A 26,408-nucleotide genomic window follows, 5' to 3' on the forward strand; every position below is an offset into this window, starting at 1 on the left:
ACAGACTGGAGAACAATCAGATGAAGTGGATGTCTTCAGGTGGGCAGGGCTTTATTAATCCTGCAGCACATAATAATCTGAACACTGATATGACCTGGAATATGGGCAGTTTTCTTTGAGGTCTGTAGAAAACAGAAAAATCTGAAGGACAAATATTATATTGTCTTCAGAAAGGAAGCATCCAAGAAATTACTGGTCCATTTGTCCAACTTTTGTCCCTAAAGTGGCTGTAGAACAATATTTTTTTAATCCCTTCTTTGCATTTTTACCACCATCAAGGACAGCTTGTGCCAAACTAGTCTAGTTTTACTTTTTTGATAGGCCTAAGATAGGAGGCAACATCCTCTTAATCAGCTTGAGGAAATAAAAGTTAAGCACGGAGATAGATATGCAGCTATTAAAAAAAACTCCTTAAGAGCACTTGACCACCCAGCAGGACAGCAAATGCTGCTGCTTTGCAGAAATCTGTCAGGATAGCAGCTTTATTTAGCATTTAAAACCATCTGATCATCTGGAAGATGACCCTCTGTGGATTACAGCCAAGAAGAAATGCTTAGAAGGATGTTTAGGGACACAATTATGGAGATTAAAAATTGCAGCAGTTTTCCAAAGCAAAACAAGTGACAAAAATGTGGTCCAATAAAATCATCAAAAGTAGTCCCCTTAGGCAGGAGAAAGGGATTTTACAGTGAGGAGGGGCTGACAGGGCAGCAATGTTACTGAAAAGACCAGAAATCATAGGAAACCACAAACTGAGGTGCAGCTCCACAGCAAGCTGTTGCCACAGAAAGTAGCAGCTATGATTTCTGGATGAAGATGGGGAAGAGAGGATTGACAGCCAAAAAATATAATTGTTCTGGTGGTTTGGGGATGATGCAGTCTGGCTTCAAGGCTTTGAGACGCTCTAGAAGAGACCAATGGGAAAATAAATTATTTTAAAAAACAGGAGTTAAAGATTCAGGCTTTTTGGCTTTTTTTCTCAAAGCAGAAAAGATCAGAGTGCAAACAAGATTCTGGTGAAAGGAGGACAGAGAAAAAGGCGACTTTATTTGCTGTAAAAATCAGCAGGTCAGTTGGTGGGGGAGTTTTGGATTAAGGAGAAAACAGCAGCGAGACAAAATATTCGGGAGACTCTCTAGTAGAGTTTTTTACAAGTTTGACAGATCACCAAGAGCACTCTGTCTTGGCATCACTCAGAAGAAAACATGGCAGGGGATGCCCTAACAACTCTTCCAGCCCTACCCAAGCTTTAATAAATTGATGATCAATATAATTTTTTCATATAGGCCATAAACAAAATTACTGTTATTACACCTAATAAAATGGCCCAGTGATCCCAAGGTTTTAGAAACAGGATTTTTACTCCAAACCAAGCTCAAACACAGTCCTTGAAATCCCACATACAGAAAGGCAAATGCCATTCTCTCTCTGCTATGTTGCTAGCATTTCCACCTTTTATACCTCCTAGCTAAACAAGTCACAAAGGCTTGTATGCAAGAAAAGTGTGTTAAAGTCAGCTGTGGGAAAATGTCAACTAATGGCTCAGCCTTAGCACCTGCCAATGTAGGCAAATCTGTCTACAGCTGAATATTCTACAACATGACAGGGTGTGATATTAAAACGAAATAGCCATACCCTGAGTAGCTTTCCCTGTAGCTGATTTTGACATTTGGAGGACCAGGCAGTTTCACATCTTTTAGGACTACCTTGATGGCATTTTAGAAGTTTCCACACTGACATTTTGTGTGAAGAAAGGAAACTAGTGAGAGGCTAAAAGGCTTTGAAGTACAGGAGGGAGAAAGGCTCCAACAGGCAGAAAAGGCTTATTTTCGTGCTCTCTGCCATTTAAAAAAAAAAATCTGTTCTGTTGCTACAGCTAAACAGGTAAAGAAGTGGCAATGACATGGCTAAGTGTCTTAAATACAGCTCAGTTTTGGTGTTTCAGAACAGAGAACTTTTAGGCAGAAATTGCTGATATCAGTTGCAATAGATCACTAGGACAGCATGCCCATTGCACAATTTTTCCCACAACGGAGCACATATTTCGTTGGGTTTGTTATTTTTTCTTTCAGCACAGACGATGTAGGGGCAGCTTTAGTTTTAAAGCATTAGCTTAACTCCTGGTTCAAGCTGCCCCTAATATTCAATCTAGCTTTGCAAATTCGGCCCAAGATTCCAAAAAGTGACAGTGCCTGAGCTTAACCAAACATCTTTCTCACTAAAGCTTTTAATCCCATCATACAGTTAGCCAAAATAAACTGCTATTTTATTTAGCTGTTTGTGCCAAATGAAAGAGGAAAACTGATATAACAAGCTAAGAACATGATTACTGGAAGTCTTGGTTAACTGGAAAGTTATCTTTTTGTAGCTGCTTTGTGCAAGAGTCATCAAAATAATTGCAGTATTTTAGCAAAAGCCAAACAAGAAGCAGAGACTATTACTAGAGTACCCTGGCTGGTTTTCAGCTCTGTCATGGCAGCACCAATTGTCTTTCCCCACTGAGTTAATATCTTCAGAAAACTAAGCAAAAACCAGAGAATGGCCATAGAAGGGGTCCTTCAGTGATAAACACCACAAGGTTTACAAACAAAGAGAAAGGATTTCATTTACCTAACCAGCATATGGGAAAAACAGATTGAAAAAACCAACCCCAAAAAACCCCTATAAGTCATCAACAAGCTCTCAGGCCCTTACATGTTAGAAACCTGAGACAGAGTTTCCGGACCCGAAAGAAAGTTTCTCTTCCCCGTGCCACCCACCCAAACCCACATTGCTTTGCTGTGGTAACAGTGTGGATTTTGTTACATCATGTGATCTGAGCCTCCTGCTAGCACCTTCATTCAACAGCTTGCAGAAAGTTCATCCAAATAGAGAGATTTTAATCTGGTTTTGCATTTGGATTTTCAGTATTATCTAGAAGCTACATTTCTTCAGCTGGCAATGCTCGCCTAAAACATATTTTGCAAATATTGTTTAAAACTGAAGTATTTGGGGAATATCTTGATGAACCTTCAGTAACCCAGCAGAACTGCTCCTCCCAGCCCCACCTTGCCTGTTCCTGTAGATCTCAGTTGCTGCCCTACCACAGCACTTGGGTGAGGAGGGAGGGAGGTTTCTACAACATCCTGACCATATCTGGACTTCCACCCCCTACTCACCTACATCCTGTTCTTGCTTGAGTGAGTGGAAAACCCTCCAAAACAAAAAATTCATTATGTTATTGTTTTAAATAATGAAAAAAAAAAGGAAATTCTGAGTATTTGAAGTCCCAGCTCAGAAATAAGTTTATTGAATACTTTCCAGTGAATGGAAATACCCAACCTGTGAACAGTTCTACCCAGTAAGCACTGAAACACTGTGACTTCAGTGTGTTCCTCTGAACTTCTTTCAACTATGTCATGTCATTCCTTAACCAAAAAAAGAGAAATTAATTGTTCAATTTCTCAGTGATGCCAAATACAAAAAGCTTAGATTATTTAACAGAATATATTAAAATAGGAAAAGGTCACTTACGGGGAGTGATTAAAATCATTGTTAGTCATTATTACCACCAAAGCTGTAGAACTGTGAAAGAGAAACATGAAAGTCTTGTTTTTGATGTCATGGTTTATATCTTAATTTTGAATGATCAGCTCACTAAAGGGAACTAAGAATTCTCTCTCAGTCTTTCCAAGAAGCCATTACTAATGTGTTTATTTGGCACTTGAATATATTTGGGTCTAAGTGACAAGTTGATGGCTTCCAGCAGTTTAGCAACCTGGCATTTTCAATAACCTCAGCAGCTAACAAAGATGTAAAATACTAAAGATACATTCGGGAAAGCTGCAGCAATTTCAGTCAAATTCCAGTTTGATGGTTTATTAAGTAAGTCTCTATGATGTTGAAATAATGTGCCAATGTCAGAAAGTAGAATGGCCTTGAGTAGAGAGGGTGAGAGCCCAAACCTTGTGCTCAGCTCCATCTGTGTTCCACTATCCCAGCCAAAACCATGGCATGCAGTCCATCCACAATGGACTCTTAAAACAATTCACTCTTAAAAGGGAAGAGGGCAAAGCAATTCAGCTTTTCTTCTCTGGGTTCTGCATGCTTCAGACATGGTTCCTCATTAAAAATTCACCGCTTTGGCCTCAGTTTAATCTCCTCAACCCAAGAACAAAATGCCATGCCATTACACTGAAAAGCATTCAATCACATTTATTCACTCTTTGAACAAATTTACAGATCAAGTAACTGCAATGAAGAAAAAAAATCATAGCAAAATCTGGATAATTTCAAGCTAAAAAACCTCTTACCTTAAAAAAAAAAAAAAACATGTCAAAGGTGAAAGTATATTCAGATACTTGCTTTACACGCTGAAACACAGGCTCAATAAATGAATCCATGAGGAAGTGTCAACTAGTGTTATTCAAAACCTTTCTATATAGTGACTTAAACCATCCTTAGCATTTAAATCTTCCTTTTGGCCTAACACCTTCCATCCTTTTTTTTTTTTTCATTCTATGGCTTTACAAATTTGTTTGGGGTTTTTTGTTGGTTTGGGTTTTTTTTTTAAAAGCAAGTAAGTTTTGGTTTTGTCATAGACACCACCATAAAAGTCAAAAGAATTTAGGGGTAAGTACTGATTTTCCTAGATTGCTATGCTGAAAGCTACAAAACTTTATATTACACTGTTATGTTTACTTATCTTGCAACTGTACATTTCTGCCTAGTGGTCTATGTTGAGCAACATTCCAGATGAGGTAGATTGAAGGAATATTTATCATTAGAAGGACATCAATGTTGCAGAGGGAATGAATTCAACAAGGAATGTAATTACTCTTCTCCTCATGCTATTCCTTAATCTCTGGAATTTCAGAGAGTGCTACTAGCTGACTTTGTATAACCTGAGTTTTTTCTCACTGAAATCCCTGAGGCTTTATTTTTATTTTGTCTCATTTACTAATTTTCATAATGTTGGGGCTTTTTTAGCCTGATTGGAGGTAAAAGGCTTGTGTTAATAGGGGGTCTGCTAGTTCTGCTCCATTTCGCCTCTCCTTTCTACCACTAACAAAAGGCAGATAAGAGACATGGAAAAACTGTATTTGAGAGGCTCAGTGAACAATGGGAAAGAATTGGATTTATTGATAAGGAGGGAATACATAAGTGCATAAAAGATGCACATTTGTAGCTAAAAAGCCTGTGGTACTCATTCTACTTCTTGCAGAACAATATGTTCTAAATATATAGCATTTAGTTTCACTTTTTTGACTAAATGGAATTTGAAGACAAGGATGAACTTTAAAAGGTTAGTAGCTATAAAGTCTGCTCCTATAAAGCCTATCAGGAGATCTCTTCCCAGTCTGCTAAGACTGCCCACATCCCTGACTCACTTGTCTGCACTTATCTGGAAGGAGCAAGAAATCCCTGAGCACTAATCATAAAGAGCTTCCATGGATCCTTTTCTCTCCATTCCATTATCTTCTTCCTCCAGCACAATCAAGGTACCACTGTAACCACCCTTGCAGCACAGGGCAGAAACTAATGCTGAGAATGCAGAGCAGAAAAATGTCACAGTTGTCCAGAAAACACCTGCTGAGCTCTGCTGGGTAAAGAACCCTCAAAACAAAACCATCAAAGAATGAACAAAACAACAACAAAAACACCTGTCAAACTGTTACAGTAAAATATAGAAGAAATATTTTTTAAAAAGTGAAATCAGCACCTTGTTTTACATTGCTAAGTCCTAGAGGGGAAGCTCAAATCAGAGTCTCATCACTACAGGAAGAATAAAACTTAACTCTTAGAAAACAGGTCAAGGTTATCACCCCCTCTTCCCCAGATCCATCAGTTTGGCAGTAAGGATGGGTCTTGAAGCCTTTGAATTCGTTTGGTTTCAGTGGTTTAATATTTGCTAATCCTTTTGATCACAGCTTCTTAGACTCATGCATCCATTTTTTTTGCTGGACAGGCTCAGGACAACTTAGTTGCTAAAAATCAGGTGTCTTCAGGCCAATATGGCCAAAGTAGAATCACAGTCTGGTGAGACTCAATACAGTTATCTGCTACTGCACAGAACAAGTAAAAAAAAATTCTATTTCTCCTTTTACACAAAGTATAATTAACCCAAGAAGTCCGTGAAGGCAAGGCATCTGAGGACAGGCAATTGACAGGATAATAAAACTAAGCCTTTTTTATGAATATTCTGAACACCAGCTGGAAAGCAGAGGCTTTTCATACACATTTTCAAATTTAAAAGATACCCTCTTTGGTGGGATTTGACCAAGCCCCAGCTGATGGGCAGAAGCACAAGAAGCTCAGTCCATAAGTGCCCTCCAGAGAGTGCCAGCCCAGGCACACAAAGGGTTATCCACAAACAGTCCATGCTCTGCCACCCCACGTGGTAGCAGGAATGACCCATCCCACCTACTGCAAACAGAGCCAAATACTTCAGAGAAGTCACAGTGCTTGCTCCAAAAAAAAAAACAAAAAACAAACAACCCTGACAGTGTGGTGTGAGGCACAAACACAAGTGCAAGTGGCAGTAACAGTTGCAGGGCAGAGCTGGCTGAAGCCAGAGCAGGGAACCCAGAATGCAGTCCCATGGGATTACACACATGCTCATCCTGACTGAGCTCAGATGGGTATTTCTGGCAGAGATGGAAGAACAGCCACTGTTGGTGATGCATCTTCAGGGAAGGAAGAGCTGGCCAGTGCCTCACAGGCCTCTTCACATCTACAGTCACCTGAGGTACAGGAGCAGGAATCATTGATAAAGCAGAGTCTACCTGCTTTCTTTTTCAGGATTAGAGCTCTCTGAAGTTTCTGTTAAAATTAAAGAATGAATTTCTTCTTCTATAATTAACCTGTCAAAAGCATTCGTGGGGTCATCCTTTGCAGAGCTCTGAAAGAGAGGAACAACATTTTTAACAGTATTTCCTCACAGCAAGTGTTGCTTTTTCACCCCAGTAAGACAGACCCCGGTTCCACAACATATACCCTGTATTATGGTGGAAAGCCAAGGTAGCTGGGCAACAAAATGTGCTTTTCAGAGCCATGGCTTAGGCCTGGCCTGGCTAAGAAGAGATGTCCTGACAGAAGAGATGTCCTCTGGAAATGAAGAACTGAAGGTTGGTGCTTCCAACTACAGCCAACGGGTGAAGCTCAGGCAGGGGGACAGAGAACTGAGCATGTACACACTTTGTAGAGTTTTCACACAGAGAAAATTACTTGGGGCAGTAACAAAACACTTGTGAAAGCACAACAAAGTGTAACTGCCACCACAGTAACAGCCCTTGTGGCCAAGAGTCCCATTTGGGAGAACAACATTCATGTCAAGGTTTGAATTAGGGCTTGACAGTGTGCTTCTCTTTGGATTTTTATAAAGGGCTACTGAGAGAGATTTATTTAGAAATCAGTTTCCTTAATGGTATTATGTTTCTTTCCCCGAAATAAGGCACCACTGCAAGCCTTTCATCAACCAGTGACTGAAACTATAGCTGCTTTTGTTCTTTTGCCAACAAGAAGATATATGTCTGATTTACTTCCTAGCTAACAGACTATAATAAATGTCAGAGTACTAAAAATGTTAGTTTATGGAAGTCAAACACAAATAGCTTAATTCAGCATCATAAATATGATTAAGTAGCAGGAAGACATGAACGTTCAGTAGAAGTCACTTAATAGAGTTGCAAAAACAAAAACAAAAATCCTCAAACCAAAACCCACACAGCAAAAGAAGCCTGACAATCAGAAAATTGCCACCCAAAAACCCCAGCCTGAAACAAATTTAAGGGACTAGTAGCCTGGAGTAACAGAATAATGCAATTCTATTAATCTAACTAGAAAAGTATACAGTTGGGGGGGTGGGGGAGGAAATCTAAGTTTTGGGTAATTGTTTCTGAACAACTCCTAGTATTGTAAAATACCCCATCTTCATATTATATACTTACTCATACACAGTTAGTTATAAGACAGACATAAGAAAAACAAAACTGCAAGCCTAGAGATCCCAGTTCAATAGATTTGTTGACCCAACAGCTTCTTACTAACCTGGGAATCCTCGTTCTGCTCTCCAAACATGCGCTTAAGAATTTCTCTTGGGTCCGGAATTGGTGGAAGAATTAATATCTTCAACCTTCATAAAGTTAAAAAGAAAATATTTAGATGAAAGATATATTAATTCAAAAATAATTTAAAAACCACCGAATCATTTAAAAATGTCAAAATCACGTTTGGGCACAGTCAACAAAATTTGTGGAGTCAACGCTGACATCACTGGCCAGCCTTCATTCTCTGTGCAACTCTACCCATTTCTTATTTTTACTCCCCAAGACAGAAGGGGAACATTGACACAGACAGATTCTAAATAACTTTCACCTTGACAAAGACAGCAGCAAATGTAGGGAGATCAATATTTACCTTTTTAGATAAACCAGTAGAATTATTGTAGATACTGCTACTATTAATGGAATGGTAATTATCAGAACAAAATAGATTGTAGAGTCCCTCTTCTCACCTGGAAAACAGAAATTGTAGAAACTTAGGGATATTTTGAGAGGCTTTTTTGAGAGGAATAATGACAACAAAATAGTTAATTCTCCAATTTGTTCATAGACTCAGTGCTTTTTCAAGTTCACTAGCACTTTTGTAGGCAAGGACAGTCTTGTTTTCCAAAGATGGGATTATAATGTTGATGTGTTTGGCAGGGAGATGCAAATGAGCAAGACTCAGAGCTGAAAAATTGGCTACACTGGACTTTGCATAGCTCCACAAAAGGCTCCACTATCAACAGCAGCACAGGCTGGGACTGGTGGTGCTGCTGAAGGTGGTGCTGCAGAATAGCTCTTCTGTCCTTTTTTCACTCAAAATTAAATAGGTACATAAGGAGATGATCCTTGACTGCCATTTATTTAGCAGACAGAAAGGTATGACATGCCTTAGAGATGAAGAGTAAATACAGCACAGTGCAGGGACAAGTCTCTCACCAATGCTCTTTTCCTCACTCCAGTCACTTTGGAGATGGCTGTTGTAGCACTCCCGCTTTGGCTTTGCTCTCACTCTGAAGCTGTACTTGCTGTTAGCATCAATGCCAGGAATTGACACAGAATTCCTTTCAGACTAAGGCAAAAAAGAAAAGGCAATTTGCTTTGTTCAATTACCAAGGTATTCTCAGTCACTTCCAAGACTATTTACATTGTGCAGCTAATGCATTTTGAATGTTTTGATGGAAGACCTTTTCATGACTATGAAACCTCATTACAAATAGGACATAGTGGAATTTAACAAGCACAGAAGGCCTAAATGCACATTCCAAAGCTAAGATTTAATCTCATTCACTACATCTATCATGCAGCATTTGGCATCAATGATTAAACTAAGACTTAGCATTTGGAACAGTGCCTTTTTAATTTTTTTTTTCCTTTTTCTGAGAAATATCTGTGATTTACCTTCGCTTCTTGTCAGGGCAGCATAACCAACCATACCAAAGTGTTCTGTGATGCCTCTACAGAGAAAAGCACACCCTAGATAGGATCTAACTGCACTTATTTTTTATCCAAAATACCAGTTTCCTGGGGAATGTTGCTAGCATTCGAGTTTGGGGTAAAATAAACAACTAAACATGCTCCACAGGAGAAGACTCCCACTCACTTTGAAATTTATCATGCTATTTTTACCATTCTGATCAAACAGTACATTCAGTTTGGCTCTGGACATACAGCACGAGTCCATCCAGCCTCTGAACTCAATGCTTTTATGTGCACACTAAAATCAGTGTATCTGAGGGTGCACCCCTCTTTCTTCCCCTCCATCCTCAGTCTTTACCCCCTTGCTTTTCTCTGAGAGATTCTCTGTTCTTGTCTGCACCAGCAGCTGATTTTTCTTTAGGGCAATCAGCATTTAAATCCAAAGCTGCCACATGACCACAGAGACCAACAGCAGGAAAACCCAACACCAAGACACCAAAGCCCATATGCCTGAGAAGCAGACAGGCACCATTTCCTGAGAGTTTAGTAAATCCCCTTTATCAGACTGTTCTCACACTAACAAATTACCCTAAAAATGATGGGAAGGATTCATAAGACTGTCATGAATTTTGATGTACAGCTTTTACTTACATCAACCTACAGCATGAGAGAAAAATCCTATATTCACACAGCACTTTCAGCTCTGGCACCCAACCCACTCACATGCAACTGCTCATTATCAACCCCAAATATTTCAAAAGATTCACAGAAAAAAAAAAGAGCAATGAAAACTTACTGCAATGATCTGACCAGTGTCCAAATCACCACTGGAACACTTAACTTCATACTGCAAACAACTTTTTGGAAAAGTTTCTGATTCACTCCACTTTACATCAATTCTATCATTAGTCTTTGACAATGTCAATTGTCTTGGTATGGCAGGTTTTACTGAAATGCAAAATGGAATAATTAGTTCAAAAGTCTATTTCACCGCTTGCAAAAATTGTTCAGTCCTGTATCGCAGAATATTACACTTACACCAGATTAAAAAGAGAAGGAGGAAGAAGTTAGCACCAGTAAGTCAAAAAAAGAGTAAATTCTACTAAAGAATAAGAGTAGAAGTTAATAGAAAATTACCCTTCCCTCTTCCTCCCAGATACTCATCGCACAGAAAACAAACTCTTGTCTGTATAATTTCAAATCAAAGGTCAGCAGAAGGGAGCATCTAGTCTCATTGTCTCATCCATACTTTATGAGGTGAAGTTTCTCAAACACAACAATGTACTACCGAATTTCTTATTTTAATTATATTTTTATGATGTGATGTTAAACTTACCAAGTGTGGTAGGATTTTTATTTGCACACACAGGCCTAACTTCTTCAGAATCACCTCTAATCAAAATACTTATATCAGGATAAGTTCTCCGGTCTTTTGGGAAGGTAAGATTGAAAATGCATTCAAAGATTTCTCCGTCTACAGAGGAGTTGCTACAGCTCTTAGGGTTTTCCAAGCCATCAAACCTAGAGGAATAAATCATTCTTGTAAACTTCAGAAGAAAAAGAACAGCAAGGGGGAGGTTTGCTTATAAATGTGTGTTACAAATTCTAAAGACTGATATTGCATTAAAGCTATGCTATAGCATATAAAAAAGTAAAGCTAAGCAAAGTAAGCAGCCTCTAATTTATCTCAAGCTTTAGAAAGAGTCTTGTTTTTGTCAAGAGCGCCAAGGAGCAGAAAGAGAGGCAGGTTTGCTTTATATCAAAAAGAACAACTGCTGTCAGCTTTGGTTCACATTTTCCACATAGGAGAACAATTCCAAGGAGTAAAGAATATTTAGAAAACATACTAATTTGGATCACTTCTTGTCAGCAGAATTTCATCTCTGTGATAGAGTGAGCTGATCAATCTTTAGCTCTGCCTCCAGTATCACAGCTCTTGAGACAGTTGAGTTTTACCTATTTACCTGATTTGATTTTCAAAATGTCAGTATTCCCTTCCAATAATAGAGAAGTTAGGAAGACAAACTTCTTCCTTGCTTCTCTTTGTGGCCCAAGTCTCAATGGAAATATACCAATAGCCTTTCCTCCCAGGAAAAAACAGAACAAAAAACTCCACCTCACTGGCATTGTGGAAAATGTATCTTTCAGTCTAAAGCTGAAGTGTTTCCTCAGTTTTTGGCTTTAAAATCTAAAAATTATTATTCTTTCAAAGCAGCATGAATTAAACCACTTTGAAGTCACTGCAGCTACATCTTCCATTAAAATTAAGGGCAGGTTGAAAATATATAGCTCAAATCTAAAGCATTATTCCAGTAAGTATCTCTCTACCCAGAAATTCAGATCATCAACCCTGCAGTGGTCTTCTTCTTGTAACAAAGAAGAAGTTTGAGCAGCAGTCTAGACAGGGAACAAATAGTGCCCCCACATTTAATGAAAGCAGCAAGATTTGTGCTGCTGGCTGCCCAAATGCCCTGAACTGAACAGCTGGCCTGCGAGACTGTCACTGGAGAAGAAAAGCAAAAAGTTTATGCAGTTAGCTCAAATAAGACAGAAAGCTGATTTAAAACTACAACATGGGGCTTTCGAAAAGGAAACTCCACTATTTCTACAGAAGCTAATGCAATCTGGGATTTCACAAGCCCCACCAAGGTGCAGAAGTATGCATAGATCAGCATGTACAGCTATCAATGCCAAGAGCTGGCTCACACAAGTCTGCTCCTTGGGAACAAGACACCATTTATGGCTGTCCACTGGCCAGCGGGGAGGATGATGATAAAAAGATATTCTTCATAGCTTTAAAGGTGAATCAGTTATTTACAACATTGAAGATGCAAACAGAAGTACTGCTAAGAGTTATTAATGCTTTCATACCATTTCCCAATGGTTTATGAGCTGACACATACATTGTGAGTGATCCTAACTTAAACATCCTGTTTTCTTGGACTGCAAAGAAAGCAACTAATAATTGGTCTAGCTTAGTTCTTAGTTATTCCCTCTTTGAATCAAGTGCCCAAACAAAAGTATAGAGAGCAATAGCAGCTGTGTTAATCTGGGCTACAGAAGCAGACACAAAACACTTATATCAACTTCCCAAAAAGTCTTGGCCATAGCAGCTTCTGACCCCTTAACTGGTGAAGTTTTCTGTTGGATGGGACTGAGCAGTAACTTGGACACAACGCCCTGGGAACTTTAAAAGCAACAGGAAGCAGACAAGTGGAATGTGTCATGTAAAACTAAAGATTAGTCCTAGAGCACTTTAGAGCTGCAAAGACAAATCTCCACGAACCAGTAGAACAAAGTGTAGTTGGTGTCACTGCTTGCATTCTCCCCACGATGCCAGGTACAAGCCATGTACTCCAGATTGTGCCAAACACAGCCCAAGTCAACAGCAGCAGTACCTGGAATACCTGCAAGGCAAGTTGGAAATGTTCTCTAAGATTTATTTTGTCCAAGTTTTCTCTGCTGATTCCAGAAGTAAAACATTTCATAACTGAAACTGGAAGGCAGAAGTGGGTTGGTTACCTCTCAGACTACACTGCCTGTTCAGCACAACAAATGATGAGTTCCAGCTGTTTAGAGCTTGCAATGACTGAAATCTCAGCAGAGTAACTTTGAGAGGCAAGCCAATCATAACAGCACATCCCAGAGTTCACCATGGCTGAATTGCTACTTAGAGTTACCAGATGCTAAGGACAAGGTATTGAGTCAGGAAAATATTTATTTCTATTAATCTACACGTACTTTAAAAATAAGTCAAAGTAGCTGGTAATTGCAGGGAAAACTATAGCAAAGCTAAATGCTTTTACAGCCATCAATGTCAACCATAATTAAAGGCTGACTATTTTTAGCTTCTCCAGATATAGTATTAGTTACTTGGTATTTATAATATGGAAATACCCCTGAGTCTTAAATATTGACAAAAGCAACACTAGGTAAACTGACTTTTTAATTGAGACCCATATACCTTTAGACATTCAAATCTAGCATTTGGAAACTCATGTCACATCAATACAAATGAGTACTTAGCAATTGTGAATAGGTCAATGGATCACCCAGGCAGAGCAATTATGGATTAAAGTCTTTCATATTCAATCTTACATTTCTGTATGAGTTCTTTACACTGTATTACCATATTACATTGTATTGGACACCTTCTCCTTGTAACAAGCAGCAACATCTCCACAAACTAAAAACTAAATGCGTATTAAATGCAGATCTACTTTAAAAGTCAGAACTTGCATTCTCCCTGAAGCAGCAACTAAGAGTATAGGGAAATGAAACAGGTTTTCCTATTCCAAGAAATATATAAAAATATTTCATCTGCACACACACTTTTAAAATCCCCAGCCTGTTTAGTACATGCTGTCCTAATGATCTCCTTCCCAGATTTTCCAGAACCCTTTTGGCAGACACCCACACAAGCTTGATAAGGTCTCTGATTCTCCCAACCACACGTGGTTTTCATCCACATCAAGTCAAGCTCCTGGGTTAAGACAGACTTTTAGGTAAGAGGCTCATTTTCTTGCTGTACATCCTAACTTCAAGTATTCAGCAAAATAGCTTACTCCTCAAAGTCTGCTTCCTAACAGTTTGCTGTGGACCCCATACTTCTGCATGCCAAGAAACAAAAAATATTTTTTGTTTTTCTTTATTCATTTTGCTATGCTTTGTAGACCTCACTCATCTCTTGAAAAAGACGGAACCCTATTACAATTATTTAAGTAATTTATTCTACAAGTTATTAAATTTACTACATTCCTCCCTCCTACATAGACAATTGTAGAGTCATTTTATGGGCTTCTGTTTATACAGAAAAATCATACAAAATAAACAGATTTAGATGTTAGTCATGAAGGCAGCAGGCTTAATGAAGTCAGAGCCATCTCTTATGCCACAACCACCAAAACCAAAGCAGCTCATACTTCATTCCTGGGTTTAAATGGGGGGAAGAAAACCAAAACATTTGTCATACCATCTCAGACACAAGAGAATTACTGCCAGTGTAAGGATACATTACAACCCTTCAGAAAGAAGGGCTCAAAGGAGGCAGAAGACAAGTAACAGGAACTACACTGCTGTTTTGGAAGTGCACTTCAATTTCACAAGCTTGCCCAGAAGACTTTAAGCATTAGAAGACCCTAGTTATGTTTAAAGGTGGTATAATCATTCTGTTTAAGCTCTATCAATAAAACCACCCCTTGTGTCTGGTATTTCTCTATGATGCATTTTATGATTTCTTGTTGAAAGAGAAGAGAAAAAGCCATGTCTCCTCAGGCCAAGAGGGGTCTGCCTACAGCTGGCATTACCTTTTGGCAGGAGGGAGGTCTCCACCCAGGGGCTGGGCTCACTGGTGTTGTCATTCTTGCACTCACTTCTCACTCTGAGGCGCATTTCCTCATTCAAGTGCGCGTCCGTCACACGGAATCGGCTTTTACTCCATTCCTGGGTTTAGATGGGGGGAAGAAAACCACAACATTTGTCATACCATCTCAGACAGTGGGAATTCCTGCCAGTGTCAGGATATATTACAGCCCTTCAGAAAGACTACAGCTCAAAGCCAAAGGAAACCAGTGTCCGGCTATGTGGGAAGCCTCAGCATCTCTTGGCTTTGCTTTTTTCTTTCACAGGCGCAGTCAGAACTCACAAAGAAGAGCTACTCCTACCCCTGTGACCTACAGACATAAGCAAAGGCTACACAGAGATCAAGAAGTAAGTATAACAAGGGGCAAAATGATCCTAGAAAAGTCTTCATGGATAATACAAAATAAGCATGTTTATACTACAGCGGTATAAACAGGCACTTACAGATCTGACCTTCACCTTTCTGTGTGTGTGCACATGAGGGCATGACCAACAGAATGAAGAACATTTGAAGACACAACCAAAAAGCAGTGAGATGAGTTTGGATGATTCAAGGAGCAGAAGAAAAATGTACCAAAACAAACCCATAAATGGCTATTAAAAGCAGTGACACCACATCAAGCCCAAGTATCTCATGATCTTCCATTTCGAGTATGTTTGCATGAGAAAAAGGCTCATCCTTTTATCACACACTTTCTTGAGCATCTTTTGTTGGCCTAGGAGGATGCCTTTTAGTTAAGTGGTAACTGGATAAAAAACAAATATCTTTGTTATGGCCAAAGAATGCTGTAACCACTCATATATAAAAATAATAAATATTGGCACTAATGAGAGGGTAAAGAAATCAAACAAATGGACACATTAGGTTTGTCTTGGTTTAAAAGACAGGTATCTGGCAAGGAAGGTGGGAACTTCTGTCGGAATAGAAAACATGGGCCCCCTTCTCATGAAATTATTATAACTCCAAAATCAAAATAGGTAAATAGGTTTCTGTTGTGTTAGCAGGTTCAACTGGCTCACCTAAAGGTCCAATGAAGATTATTAGAGATCATTAGTTTCAAAATGAAACATCACCCTTTTAGCAGTGACATTAAATCAGCTGTTTGCAAAACCAGAGTCACAGAATTATAAAATGCTTTGGGCTGGAAGGGAGCTCAAAGATCATCCAGTTCCAACCCCCTCGCTGTGGGTTCCTGCGTTCCGCTACAACAGGTTGCTCAATGCTCCATCCAAACTGGCCAAACCACATCCCTACTCATGTCCAGGATATCCTGGGGCTGTGGGAACAAATACAGTGGTTAGCATGGAAAGGCCAGTGTAAGCATCAGGCTGTAAGTCTGTAAAAGGGCTCAACAACAATGGACGGCTTCAAGAGGCACCATATCAATTGTAACCATATCTGAAATAGCAGCACTGCCTCCCCCACAGCTGGCATCTGCCAAAGGCTTCAAATTCCCAGAGTTTGGAATAACGGATTGATCTTCTTACTGTCAATAAATTGTAAAAATACTTGTCCTACAGCCCATAGCAATGGACACCACAGCAATGCCCTGTCCAAACAGCAGCTAATCCACAGCAAGGAGCACATCTGGACAAACCATCTAACACAGAAAAAGAAAGCCCAAAATAAATGAGTTATATGTCTTCTATTCCATATTGACTTCAAAACACAACCCTCCCATAAATAATTGTAATTGCAGGGAGAGGATAAATGGGGAATGTTAATTCTTGGCATTACCTCCAAAAGATGCAATACTGTCAAACTACAACTAAATCTGCATGTCTCTTTAAACTGAGTCCAAATGAAAGGAGAAAAGCCTTTGCAAATTCCCATTTAACTCTTGAGTATGTAGACTGCCCTGTATCTATTTTTTCTAGAAAGCTGCATAAGCAAAGACTGAAAGGAGACTTCTCCCATTATTATTACAGTACTTCTGTGTTACCATCAGCACTCAGTTATCAGAGAGCAACAGACAGATTTTTATGATCTGAAGATCCCATATGCTGGTATGATTCATTTTTGAGGTTTTGATCCCATGATAAGAATGAAACGCTATATTAAAATTGTATTTATATATGTGTATATACTCTCCCACACGGAGTTTTATAACAGTAGGACATTTACTGGAACACAGAGCTCAAAGAGGTGATGCACTTACTCTTCTGTCCTCAGGAACCCCGTTAATGACGATGTCACTGGAATACTCCAGGTTGCAGCTACTGCTGATGTTCTCTGGAGGGTTCCATGTCCAGGTCAGAGTACAGATATGGGTCAATGAATAGTTCAAGTTTGATGGAGATGGAAGAACTTTTGCTCCTGGAAGAAAAGAGTTACCAGTGTAACAATTCACACTTTGCCATTAGTAATACTGGCAGATTTTTAACTCTCTGACAGAAAAGAACACACGTAACTTCTCAGCTTTGTCAGCTCATGTTTTCTATCAGATAAAGTAGTGCCCACTAAAGTGTTTCTATTATTCTTGTTACCTCAACCCATAAATATTTTAAGTATGCACAAATTACCTGAAAAGTAATTTTTAAGAAATTGCAGCCTGCAACAACGCAGTGGTTGTGGTACTTGAGCTTTTGCGTGTTGCGGGAAGATGAATGACATGCTGAAACTTTAGTAAAAACAGTATATACATTTTGTGGAGCAATTAATACTGTGTTCTGCCCAAAAGTTATCCATCAGCATCGTTTGAAAGAGAAATCCTTAAAACGACAAGAGATTACATCTTGCAAGTGACAGCTGTATGTTAGAAGCACAATTTAAGCAAAGACTGCAAGCAAAGCAAAGATTGCAAATGCAACAATGTTAAAAAACAACAAAGAAACCACATCGTTTTCTCAATTATCTATTAAAAATATAATGCTATGTTCTGGCACAGTGAGCAAAACCAGTGTGGGACAAGTAGTAATTTACTGCTGCCACACTTCAGGGATCCATTTTTTACCTCCCCAAAAGCCAACGAGAAGCAGAGCAGGGCCATGACTCAGAGACAGTCACAGTGATAAATCCATTTGTGCTTTGACCCTTCCTTATCGTGTGCACTGAGTCAATGCCTGTTCAAGACCCATCACAAAGCTTGAAGATCATATTAGAAAACAAAGAAGGGAAATACGACAAGAAATGGCAAACTTCCAGGAAAAAGTTAAGTACGTGTCAGACATCAATTCTAGAAAACATCACCAACTGGGAATTCCCTAAAAAAGTAAAAGTGAACTTTGATTTTTTAAAGGGCTACACTAATATGTACTATGAGAAGATGTTGAACCAGAAGCCCAATTTCTGTTTCTCAGGGTATCTCCAGGTATCATCACTGAGCCACCACCACTTGTTAGTCTGTGGGCAGAGTGTACCCTCGTTACTCAATAGTTTCACGAACACTTCAAACAGATATCAGCTTGTGCTGCAGGTCCTGCTGTCCCAGGGAACCAAGCTCAACCCATCTCAATATTCAAGTGAGCTCATAGGAAAAGGGCAGAATAATTCCATCAAGATCAGTTTTCCCATCCAGGTCACAGTGCAGCCCTGTTTCCTTCTGCTAGCACAAGGAAGAGGGAAGATAGAGAAGCAAAAGAGCTTCCTTGAGCAACAGTTCAGCTCAAAGCATCCATGACACCATTATTTTACATTTCCTTAAAGCCAGAGCAGCTAAATCTTGAAGGGAATTCATCAAACTCTGGAGCTCTCTCAGACCTTTGCATAGTACAAGAACAGGCAATGGTAAAGATCAGGCACCATTATAATCCGTGTGCTTGCACAGATAATGAGAATAATTACAAAGATTCACTGATTTAGCTTGAATATGCTTGGTTTGTTTGAATACTTAAAATTTTTGTGATTTTTGTTTGAGCATAAAAGAGAAATTTTTATTCTTGCAAAAATACAGTCTCCAGTGAGAAAACTGAATGTAGCAAGACCATCTTTGCCTATTACCTCTTCCACTAACAAAAACAGAGGACGGGCTTTAGGAACAGCCCTGGGACATTAGGTTTGCAAATACTGAGTCCTTTTGATCATATTAAAAAAAACCCAAACATTTTCAACAAGAGGACACAGCTCCAAGCATTCCATCTTGTCATGATTGAACTTACACCTACAATAGCCACAAATCATGAAAATATGTCATTCCTGATTTCTACTCTGAAGTTCTAAACATTTTCTTCTAAAAGGTTTGATTAGAAGCCATTGCACTTAAGCTTGTGGATTACTAGCCACACAAAGAAGTGCTAATATTTACAGCTTATAAATTAATCAGTAAATCCTATTAGCATAAAAAGTTTAAATTTAGTCGGTTTTTGAATAATCTACAGAATTCTGAAGCTCATGTTTTAATGGTTTTAATTCAGCTTTTATTCATAGATTAAGCCAATCTCATACTTTTGTCTGTGTAAAATATGCTCATGCTCACCGTCTCATGCTCTCGTTATTAGAATTTCTGTAGCAGTTTTGCAGAACAACTCAATGACCAACTACAAATGTAGGCAAGCCGTTATTTCACTCTTAAAATGCAAAACCACAGTGGTGCTTCTAAGGAAAGAAGAACAGCAATAGCCAGCAGAGATTACGTGAGGCATAGAAAACATGTTATTTCTAAAAGCCCTAATGAGCAAATCCTTTGCTTCAAGTATCACCTGAGAGTGTTGTAAAGTAGTATAAAAGTCATCATATTTTTATTTTGTCCTCCTGCATTTTCTGAAAGTTGATTTCATAGTGATAAAGTTGATTTCATAATGATAAACCGAATTGCAGACAGTTGAAAAATAACATTTCGTTAATGTCTATAGCTGGGTTTTTAGATAATATGAGCAGAGAATAAACCTTCAAGCCCGCGTCCTTATGAAGCCCTCACAGACGCGCACGCATGTTTCCTAAAACTAAACATTCGTACTTCCAAAATCGGGAATACTAAAGGAAGAGGGAAGGCGCAGGGCGAGGGAGGCTCTGCGTGCCCGCACCGGCGGAGCCGCTCCCGCACGGCCGCCAGACGCGGGCACCGGGACGAGGGCGGGGGATTCTGCTTGGGGTTTTAAGGCAGAAACTGTCCCGGGAAACGAAGATGGAGCTTAAAACATTTCTACCGACCCTGCCTTAATGAAAGGGGAGAGCAGATTTTCAGCATCCCCGCTCCCTGTAAGCGGCAGGGCAGGGCGCGCAGCCGGCGCTGCCTCGCACACGGCTTCGGGCTATTTCTACCACAAAATGAAAGGATTTCCCTTACATCCATGCCCGCATTTCCCTTACATCCATGCCCGCGTGTGCGCGGAGCCACGGCCGAGCCGCCCGACCCACGCACGAGCAGAGCCGGAGCGGCCGCTCCAGCGCCGGCACCGCGCCCGCGGCCACGGAGCGCAGCCCGCAGCCGCTCCCGAGCTCCGCCGCCCCGTCCCCGCCGCCCTGCCCGCTCCTACCTGCCGCCGTCGCCGCGGCCACCACCCAGCAGACGGCGAGGAGGAGCGGGCAGGGCAGCGGAGCCGCTGCGGGCACAGCCATGGCTCGGCCGCCCCAGCGCGGCCCTTCGCTCCCACTTCCCGTCAAGGGGCCGGACCAGCCGGGAAGGGCGGCGTGACGGGACGGGACGGGACGGGACGGGCTGGGCCGGCCCGCCCAGGTAATCCGAGCCGGGCGGGAGGGGCGGCCCGGCCCCGCCACCTGGGCAGCACCGCCCCGGGCCGCAGGGCTGTGCAGCGACGGGGGCATCCCCCGGCCCCGCACTGCCCGCCCTGCCCTCCCTTTGCTGTCACCCCTCTGTGCCCCATGTGCTGCCCCTGCACTGCCCTCCGCTCCTCGCCGCTGCCTCCCGCATGCCCAGCACAGAGACACTTCACGGCATCAATTCGATTGGAAAAGACTCTGAGATCACTGAGTTCCCCTCCGCTGGAGCCGTCGGTGCCTCCCCGAGCCCGGGCTTGGCCGCGCTGCAGTCGCGGAACCGCAGGGACGCCGCGGGACGCGGGCGGTGCCCGCGCAGCCCCTGCAGGGATCGCAGCCGCCCCGCTCCGCTGCCCCGTGCCCCCCGTGCTCCCCGTGCTTCCGCACATGGCGCTGCAGCGCGGCCGCAGGCTCACGAGCATCTCGTTCTGCGAGTCAAAGTCGTTTTCCTTTTACAACTGGGCTGTCTGCTACAGCTATTGAACCGTGCCCCAGACGGGTACGGTTCATGTCCTCTACCAGGAAAGCAGCTACGTTCGCACATCCCCGAGCAGTTCTCTTGATGTCGGAGCAGTTATTCAGCCCCTGGCAGAATGCTGCTTTTCAAAATCCCTCCTGAAAATTCAGCTAATTTCTACAGTTCTCGTCTGTGCTAAAAATGCATATTGTTCTTTTTTTTCCAGATCTGCCTTCCACAAACTTCCCCAAACTCCCTCTCCTTCAGCCCTTTCCAAATACAATATGGTCACTTGGAATTTTGCTCTCACATTTTTTATGGGAGAGATGCAGCAAGTTTTCCAAAATTTTCTCAGAACTGGGAATAGTACATAAGTGCTATTTTGATTAATTTCAGGAGAATAAAATATTTGGGATAAAAAATATTTCCCTTCAGAAATTCAGCTAAATACCAGAATTTTATGGTAGCTAGCAAGCATGGCCCTAGTTACCACCCAAATACAGGTATTCTAAAAATAGTACAGATCCAGCAGGGAGGAAACTTGACTGAGTTTCAAGGCAAAATTTGTTAGTAAAACTAACTTATTCCTAACCCAACAGAATGTTTCAGTATTTACTCAGCTCTTCAAAGAGTTTTGCAAGAGTTCATCTGCTTTTTAGACACTCATTCTAGAAAAAGGGAAGTGGAGCTTTTTATGACAGGGTGGGGAATATCCTGTGTTAATGCTGGGCTTTTTTTGCTTTTCTGCCTTTTTGTTTCCCTGTGAAATAAGAGGACTTCTAGTTGCTCTTAAAAAGTGCCCAAGGACCTTGCAATTATAATCAAATAAACATGTCGTCTAAAGTTCCAGGATGTGGAACATTTAAGCTGTGTGATGGAGACTGGATTGTGCAATTAGAGCAAGCATGGGCTATGCCTGCTAGTGAGGACATTTGTAGAGTAGAGCTGATCCAAGCTGATCCTCTCTTGCTTTCAGTTTCCTTGCTGTTTTCTTTCCTTCCTTCTTTCTGTTTTATCCACTCCTTCCCTCCGGAGAGCCAATGCCAAGCACACATGCAGTCGTTCATTGCTTTTGGCTGCCTGCCCATCAATGTTGTTGGCAGCTGAAACACTTTTCCCCCTCTCTCTTCCTTCTCCCTGAGAGCTCAACTCGTTGTCATATTCCCATCCCGATTCCTGCAATCACAATTGCTGCCAGGGCCTTTGATCCCTGCCACCTACCAAAGACTTCCCATTTCTCAATCTCACTGAGTCCTGTCCTGCAGCTTTCTGTTGCAAATCTCTGTTGTTTATGTTCTTGTGAGCCAGTGCACCTGTACAGACACACCTGAGGAACCTTTCAAATGATCTGTTGAACAAGTACCTGGGGTATGGCTTCAGGTTTGGTATCAACTGATTTACAATCATCTTACTGACCTGCCCTTGGCTGTGTGCTCCTGCCTTTTCCACCCACACAAACAAAGCCAGTGATTGTGGGGACATGCAGTGAGTTTGCAGATGCAATGTTCCCTAAATCAAATTAAGAAATTGTGCCGATGCCTGGTGTGCCTGCACAATTACCAAGTCCAGAGAGAGGCAACAATTATTAGCAGCACAGAGTCATGGGGAATTGTCCCTTTTGGGACCAGAAGTTATTCCACATCAATGTTGAGATTTCTCCTTTCTAATTTTGCAGGAGCTTCTGTCAATACTTTAGGTCTCAGCCAAAATAATTACAGGCTCTTCAGAAGATGGCTGGAGTCAGTTCGAAAAAGGACTTGAATACAGCTGGATCTGAGGCACAAAAATCCAAAACTGTGTTGAAAAAAACCCAGTCTGACTCACATGGCTCCTCACGTCTTGACCTTTGTTGTGCTCTTTGTTCTGTTTTCTTTGGGGACATCCAGAGCTTTGTGATTCACATTCACAACAGACAGTAACTCTGCAAACTCTGAACTGCTGCCCAAGCCCTGCTGGAAAAGAGAAACTTTGTGGAATAAAACCCACCTCCTTTGAAAAGCACTTTTGGGTGGACATGGAACCAAGCATGTTTGTGCAAATGTTGTATCTCCCCCTCTGATAAATTCTATCACAAGCCCATGCATCAACTTTTCTACTCAGTATTCCCTAAGTATGAAGATCTATTTGATTTACCTACTTATTTGGCAAGGGCCTTATTTGGCCTTTACTAAAGGAGGCACGGCATAAACCTGGTTTTACAGCTGTTTGGCCAAGGCTTGCAAGAGCTCCATACAGAAGCCCCAGAAGACAAGAGTAAAAAAAGCAGATTTTCCTTCATCCTCTGGTGAGGTAAATAACAATTATACCTGACTTACATTACATAATGTAAGAGCTAGTTCAGCTGCCTGGGCACGTACATTATTGTAACCACCTTGTAGGTTGAGCCAGTTGAAGAAGAGCAATAATAAATACATCCTCAAAGAGCAAAAGTCTGAAAATTCTAACTTCAGAACAGAGCAAAAACGCAACCACAAACTTACTGGATTTTTTTAGGAAAGTAGGGTGATCTGCTGGGACATTTCCTTACTTGTGATTCAGATCTTGTTTCTATTGATAAATTTGTGTGTATGACTGTCTCTGTTTTCCCGATGAATCATGTTTGTGGGATTTCCCTGAGCTGGATGTTGTGGTGCTCATGCCCCTTTAGGATTTTTCAGTCAGCATCTTCTGTTCATTGCTGAATGGTTTAGTATTCACCATTTAATTTGGTGTACTTCTGTGTTTGAAGATTTCTTTTGGTAACCTTCTTTAGGGGGTGCATATGTGATAGCTCAGTGCACTAGGGTTTTGTCCCATGAATCTTGCACTGGTATTAGCTTCTGATCACTCACCCTGTTCTGTGAAATGAGGAAAAAAAAACAAAAAAACAAACAAAAAAAAAACCCTAGGCAAAACATAGTTATTGAAACACTTATTTTTCCTGGTTTTCTAGTCTTTTATTTTGACCTGGAATAAACTCTGAACTTGACTGCAATGTGACTTTTTTTCCCTGGGTTCTTGTCAAAATTACTCATTATTCAAGAAAAAGGAAGTAAAAAGAGCAGTATAGGATGGCTGGTCTTAGGAAGCTCTCGAGCAGCTCTGTTCACCCTCTGTGTCCAGTACAGCACTTAAGAACCAAGGCAAATGGGAGGTGTTGTTCTTTCACACACAGAAGTTTAAACAGGGATAGTACAACACTCAAAGGTAAACATGCAGGATAAAAGCACTCCTGTTATGACTATGGAGCAGCAGGTGTTAGATTTACATGAGAAGAGAGTAAATTACATCCAGCTGAAATATTATATCTGTATCACAATTGGTTTGCCACTGCTTGGCATAATCCTATTATTTGAAGTACTACAGTCTGGCTGTATAAGAATTAGCTGTACACAGTGCTCCTCAACAGAGTAAGAACCCCCTTTTCAGTTAGAGAACTCATCTCTATGAACATCAGATCAACATGTGCTACTCTCCTCAAGTGGGTAAATTGGGTAAGATGTAATTTCATTTCTATTAAGTTTTTGAGCCCGTAATTTCCACTTACGTTCTTCTCCAGTTCTTTTGGGCCAAGTTGCTCAAATCATAATGTAGAATCCCTGAAATTTGGTATCTTTAAAAAGGGAAAACAAACATATTTTACCTACAAAGGTATTATGTTTATGTAGAGTCTTATTCAGTACCAAAATACCATGTTGTGTATGTTCAAAGGTCTTCTGGAACAAAACCAAACATTACACGCTACAGGTATTCTCTCATCCATGATTTTTCATTTGCTGGCCTATGTCATGAAAAGTCCTGATAGCAGAAGAAGATTAGAACATCAAATAATATCTAAAAATACATCATTTTCTGCAGTAAGCTCTTCATTCCGGATATTTTGGGGGAGAGGAAATGGAGTTCTGAGGTTATTTTTCTTAAACCGAATCTCTCTACTCCCTCTGCAGAGAAAAAGGCAGTAGGTCCAAGAGAGAAAATGTTTATACTTTGCTTACTTGGTAAATCTCTGAAAGCAAGTTCTTGTACATAAAATTCTGGCAGACCCTTTGTTGCTTTCTATGTCCTATTTGTAAACCATCTGGCTCTGACACATCCCATTATCCAAACCAATCCTCATACTTTGAATAGCCAACTCCTCTTCATCCCCACTGATACTTCATCCCATTTCTTTTCCTTTTAGGCAAAATTACCAAGGCATCCATTCTGAAGACTCGATGTATTATACAGCAGTTTTACAGCAAAAATAATTAGAGGCACACAAATAAAATATGTAATGTAGCCAAACTGAGGTACAGAAAGAGTGTGTGCCAGGATGTCATTTGAAATATGTTCCACTAATTTTTCAAGACTAAAAAATCCTGCCATTCCTTAGGCATGATAAGAAAATAAAAAAATCTTAACGAAGAATAGACATTTCTATTCTTCTCAAACAGGTAGCAAATATGATGTACCCAGTGTGAGTATCAGCTACTTAAAACAGGCACATATACAGTACAATCTCCAGATATATCTGTGAGTTAAGCTCTTTTAGCCATAAATAAGAAAAGATCTGGAGGATTTCCCTAAACTGGGACAATTAAGTAAGAAAATGATAGATGGAGAAAATGTGATCATCTTCTTGGCATTATTGTCCAAAAACAGCTGTAAAATAATGGCCACTCCTCACCCTTTCTAGATGGGTTGAATACACAAAGGAAAAACAAGTTGGTTTGTTACCAGTCTTTTTACAATCTATCTAAAAAAGAGATTTTTCTGTAGAAAATCCAGAAAAATTATTTAGCAGGACAGAAGGCTAATCCTTAGGGAATATCATTTATGTAATTCATTAAAACTGCAAATAAGTGTATCTTCTGAAATGCAGTGACTGTATATATTCTAATTGGACTGATATTAAGCACTTCTTTTTTGGCCCAATTACTGTGGCAGCTTTCCAGTATATGACAGTAAAATGGCAGAACAACTCCAATATCAACAGCTTCAGAAATTCAGACAAAAATTCATCTTGGACCATTGAAAGATATCTGAAGATACAAGTAAGAATTCCACTGGAATTCCAGTAAATATAGTAAATATAAGGAATAGAAATTGAAAATTCAGCCAGCGGTATTATCTCAGAACATTAAAAACATCAAAAAACATGCATAAGGGTCTCCCTGCAAATCCAGGAAAAGAAGGTTCTCTGTAGTATCTGAAAGAGCTACAGTGCAAGCAAGAGCTTTTGGATGCCTGCATCTCACACATCTGCTGACTGTAGTCAAGATATACTTTTACTACTGATATTTAAAGGTCAATTAGGTCCAAAGGTATCTTGTATTGGATCAACTAATAATGAGCTTCACACCTCTTAGTAATTTGGAAAACTCTCACTAAATGCTTTTAAATATTACTTGTTGAAAGATAACAATGAGGAAGGTGCTAACCATATTTACACACACTAATCTCTCTTCCTCTTAAAGTTTTGCTAAATTTAGAGCCTGTCTGGCACAAAAGCACATAGAAGCAGAAATGTGGC

The 26,408-nt window shown here is 40.5% G+C and overlaps 1 protein-coding gene across 1 annotated transcript; it reads right to left on the reverse strand.

The window, feature by feature from the left end:
- Positions 1-4,168: 4,168 nt before the first annotated feature.
- IL13RA1 (interleukin 13 receptor subunit alpha 1) lies at positions 4,169-20,316 on the reverse strand. The gene is made up of 10 exons (XM_054641651.2): positions 20,220-20,316; positions 16,964-17,121; positions 14,750-14,885; positions 12,730-12,850; positions 10,780-10,964; positions 10,240-10,391; positions 8,964-9,096; positions 8,398-8,494; positions 8,029-8,113; positions 4,169-6,880 (listed from the first exon to the last, which is right to left on the reverse strand). Exons 1-10 carry the CDS (start codon positions 20,299-20,301, stop codon positions 6,761-6,763), a joined length of 1,269 nt encoding a protein of 422 aa, XP_054497626.2. The 5' UTR covers positions 20,302-20,316; the 3' UTR covers positions 4,169-6,760.
- Between the last annotated feature and the right edge of the window lie 6,092 nt (positions 20,317-26,408).

Source organism: Agelaius phoeniceus, chromosome 14 (genome assembly GCF_051311805.1).
Source record: "Agelaius phoeniceus isolate bAgePho1 chromosome 14, bAgePho1.hap1, whole genome shotgun sequence".
In the NCBI taxonomy this organism is placed as follows: Eukaryota; Metazoa; Chordata; class Aves; order Passeriformes; family Icteridae; genus Agelaius; species Agelaius phoeniceus.